Source organism: Bison bison, unplaced genomic scaffold, assembly GCF_000754665.1.
Source record: "Bison bison bison isolate TAMUID 2011002044 unplaced genomic scaffold, Bison_UMD1.0 scf7180017864080, whole genome shotgun sequence".
Classification (NCBI taxonomy): domain Eukaryota; kingdom Metazoa; phylum Chordata; class Mammalia; order Artiodactyla; family Bovidae; genus Bison; species Bison bison.
Window position 1 is genome coordinate 5,731,839 of NW_011494652.1, and position 3,805 is coordinate 5,735,643.

Below are 3,805 nucleotides of genomic sequence, written 5' to 3' on the forward strand. Positions count from 1 at the left end.
GCGGGGGCGGGAGCAGGGCACCCGGCTGCCGGGCCGGCCCGGTTGCCGCCCAGCGGGAGGGCTAGCGTTCGCCAACCGGAGTTTCGGAGAGAGAGCCGACGAGCAGGGGAGGAAGGGGAAGGGGCAACGTTATCCGGCGCTCGCACGCTCCGCGGGTGATGAAGTGAAACTCGCCCGACGAGGCCCGGCGCGCCCCGGGCGCCTGGGGAGGCGCGAAGCCGTCGGGCGAGACTGGGCGGCCCGGCCCACACTTGTTGAACCGGGCCTGGGCCCAGGCGGCCCCGGGTCTCAAAGGCCTGGCTGAGCAATTCGTGGCTCAGCCCAGAGGTGTTGGCTGGTCGCCGGCTCCGTGCGGAATGGCACGCGGGGCCGCAGGAAAGCGCAGGCGGGGCGCCCCGCAGGCCAGGCCGCGCCGGCCGCAATACAAAGCGGAGAGAACCCGCCGGGCCCGGGGCCGCCGAGAGCCCGCCTTTCCGCGGGCAGGCGTGGAAGGCTTCGTGGAGGAAGGGTCGTTTAAAGCGCTCTGAGTCCGCCGCCTTCCCGAAAGACCCCAGCGCCTTAGCCATTGGGGCTTACCCCGCGCCCCACCCCCAAAGCCCTCGTCTTTGTCCCAGATGGCCCGATTTCGGGTGCAGCAAGACTGGAGGGGAGCGGATGGTGGAGGACCAGCTTCCTTCGCCTGGCTGCAGCCACGGCAGGCAAAGAGCTTGTGTCCTACCCAGGGCTCAGGTTCAGCTTGGGACCCTCACTCCAACCATTCACCATGCCCTGCCCAGGCCCCAGGCCCAGCCTCCTGGAGGGAGCCCCCCGCCCTCCTCAGAAGCACCTGGTGGCCTCCGTGAGGCACAGTAACTGTGACGCTTGCGCCACTGGGCTTCTCTTACCAGCTGACCAGTAAGGGCAGGGGATGGGACCCCTTCCTCTTTTAGCTCCCCTCGCTTCCGCCATGTAAAATAAACTAATATTTCAGAGTCCCGGCCACACAATACACACCTTTCTCACATATTAAATGTTTGCTGAAACAGATTAGGAGGAAATGAATCTGATAAATGAATTCACACAGTTCAAAAGTCAGGAGTCAGAAAAGGAGCAGCCTGCCTATGGTGGACTTTCAGGCATGTAGTGAAAGAAGGTAGTTTTTTAAGAGGGAGGTTCCAGAGGCCCTTAACATCCCCCCACAGAACTTCTGTGGCGCACACCCTGGGTGGGTGGGGAAAGGGTGGACTTAGGGGCCAGATGGGCCTCCTCCTCTACATCTTCCTGGAATCCGGGAGTCTGGCCTGCGGAGGAGCTTTCCTTTCCAGCCTGTATTGTCTGTGACCTGAGAATCCCTTGTCTAAGTCCTGGGGCCGTGTTGAGGATGGTGTGAGATCTGGCAGGGGCATTAATGTTCGCCCCCTTCCCCTTCCTTTCCCAAGACTCTGCCTCCCACAGCCCACACTTACCTTGTCAACTCTTACCCTGAACTCTCAGACATCCGATAAATGTTTATTGAGCACCCTGGTTGTACCAGACCTTGACAGGAGCTGGGACACAGTAGGGACTTTGTGGAAACTCTGATGAAGTCTTCATGGATAATGCTGGACACGGGCAGTCCTTTTTATGGGGGAAGAACTCAGATGTCTTCACTTGTGGAAAGAAAGTTCTCCAGTGTACCCAGTGTATAGAATGAGGCCCCGTGAAGGAGAGAGATTTGTCTGTGTTGTCCACGCTGTATCTACAGCATCTGTAACAGTGCCTGGCACATAGTGGGTGTCAATGAATGTTTATTGAATGGATGAATAGCGTATGTTTGTTTTTAAAAAAAAATGCTTTATTTATTGGCAGTGCTGGGTCTTTGTTGCTGCTCGGGCTTTTCGTTGTGGCTTTTCTTGTTGTGGAGCACGGGCTCTAGGTGCTCGGGCTTCAGTAGTTGCTGCACGTGGGCTTAGTAGCTGCGGGTCCCAGGCTCTAGAGCACAGGCTCAATAGTTGCGGCCCACGGGCTTAGTTGCTCCATGGCATATGGGATCTTCCTGGATCGTGGATCAGTGTTCCACTGGCAGGCAGATTCTTCACCACTGAACCACCAGGGAAGCCCCTAGCCTATGTTTCTTGACTCGTGTGACACAGCCTTTCCTGTTCCAACTTTTGCTAGAGGCATAAATGCAGAGCTGACTTTTTTTATTATTATTATCATAAGGAAAACTATAATGTCAGTTCAGTGACAAAAGGCAGCTCTCTGAAACTGAGGGCGCCATGGAGAATGTGACTGTCTACAGTGCCAGTGGCAAGCATGTTGTTCAAGCACAGAGACCCAGTGGTGCCACTTCCGTCCATTTGGGAACTGGAAATCGAAATTTGTGTGTGAAATCTACCAGTTTTTATCATTTACTTATGGCTTCACTGTGTGGCTTGCAGGATCTTGGTTCCCCAATCAGGGATCGAACCCAGGCCCTCAACACCAAAAGCTTGGAGTCCCAACCACTGAACCGCCAGAGAATTCCTTGAAACCTACCAGTTTTTAAACATTGACTTCAGCTTAAAAAAAGAAAAAGAAATGAGTCAAATAAAATACATTTGTGGGGCGGATTTGACCTATGGGCTGTCAGTGTGTGGCTTCTGGTTCATGGGCTCTGGTTCTAGTTCATCTAGAACTAGGCAGTATATGTGAACTTGGGTAAACACCGAACTGTGAGCTCCGTAAGGGCAAGTGCCTTCTGCTCTGTTCATACAGCACCGGTTCAATATCACTCTCTCCTTCCTTAATTCAGTCAACAAATGTTCATTGAACACCTACTATATGCTAGCACTGGGTATCCTGTGATGCAAGGCAAACAAAGATGGAAACGATTAGTGTGGTGCAGGACATTCCGTTAGTGGTGGATGGTGACAGGCAGTTCAGTTCAGTCACTCAGTTGTGTCTGACTCTTTGCAACCCCACGGACTGCAACACACTAGGCTTCCCTGTCCATCACCAATTCCCAGAGCTTGCTCAAACTCATGTCCATCGAGTTGGTGATGCCATCCAACCATCTCATCCTCTGTCACCCCTTCTCCTGCCTTCAGTCTTGCCTGGCATCAGGGTCTTTTCCAGTCCTTCGAATCAGATGGCCAAAGTATTGGAGCTTCAGCTTCAGCATCAGTCCTTCCAGTGAATATTCAGGACTGATTTCAGGTGACAGGCAAGGGGCACTGAGATCTGAATGCGAGGTAGGAGCCAGCTGTGCAGAGCAGGGAAGAGCATGAAGTGTAGATGGATCAGATGGCTCAATGGCCCCAGAACAGGAGGTGTCTGTGTGTGATGAACTGAAGGGTGGCTGGATCGTGAGAGGATGGGAGGGTGTAAGGTCTGAGCTTGGAGAGGCAGGTCTGCCATGTCATGTGAGGCTCAGGGCGATGGGCAGCCTTGGGGTCTGTGATGGGGAGAAGGGAGTGCATCGACAGGGGAGGGGAGCTGAGGGTGGCAGTGGGGAGATCAGCGAGGAAGCCACTGTCATGGTCCAAGCAGGAGGGGATGGTGGCCTGGGCTGGCTGCAAAACGAGCCACGAGTGCTGATTCCAAGTGTCCTCAGCAGACCTGTCTCTTTGGTACAGTGGACAGGGGTGTGAGGAGACAGAACCCCAACAGGCAAGTAAGGACCATGCTCCCCAAAGACTGGTGGCTGGCACCCATCTTCAGTGCTTGGTTCCCATCCTGAGCAGCTCTGGGGAGAGCCAGGGCAGGAGTCGGATGGAGAAGTTTTAACCCCTTCCTGTTCTCAGAGAAGGCTTCTGGGAGGAACTGGGAGGGGGTGAGGGTGGGGGTTAGGCTTAGAGGCATGGTG

General features: G+C 54.8%; 1 protein-coding gene across 1 annotated transcript in view; it reads right to left on the minus strand.

The window, feature by feature from the left end:
* Window positions 1-566, minus strand: part of OVOL1 (ovo-like zinc finger 1) — a 10,496-nt gene extending 9,930 nt beyond the window's left edge. The window contains exon 1 of the mRNA XM_010837843.1: window positions 22-566. Coding sequence (XP_010836145.1) covers window positions 22-566 — 545 coding nt within the window. The remainder of the gene's footprint in view (window positions 1-21) is intronic.
* Between the last annotated feature and the right edge of the window lie 3,239 nt (window positions 567-3,805).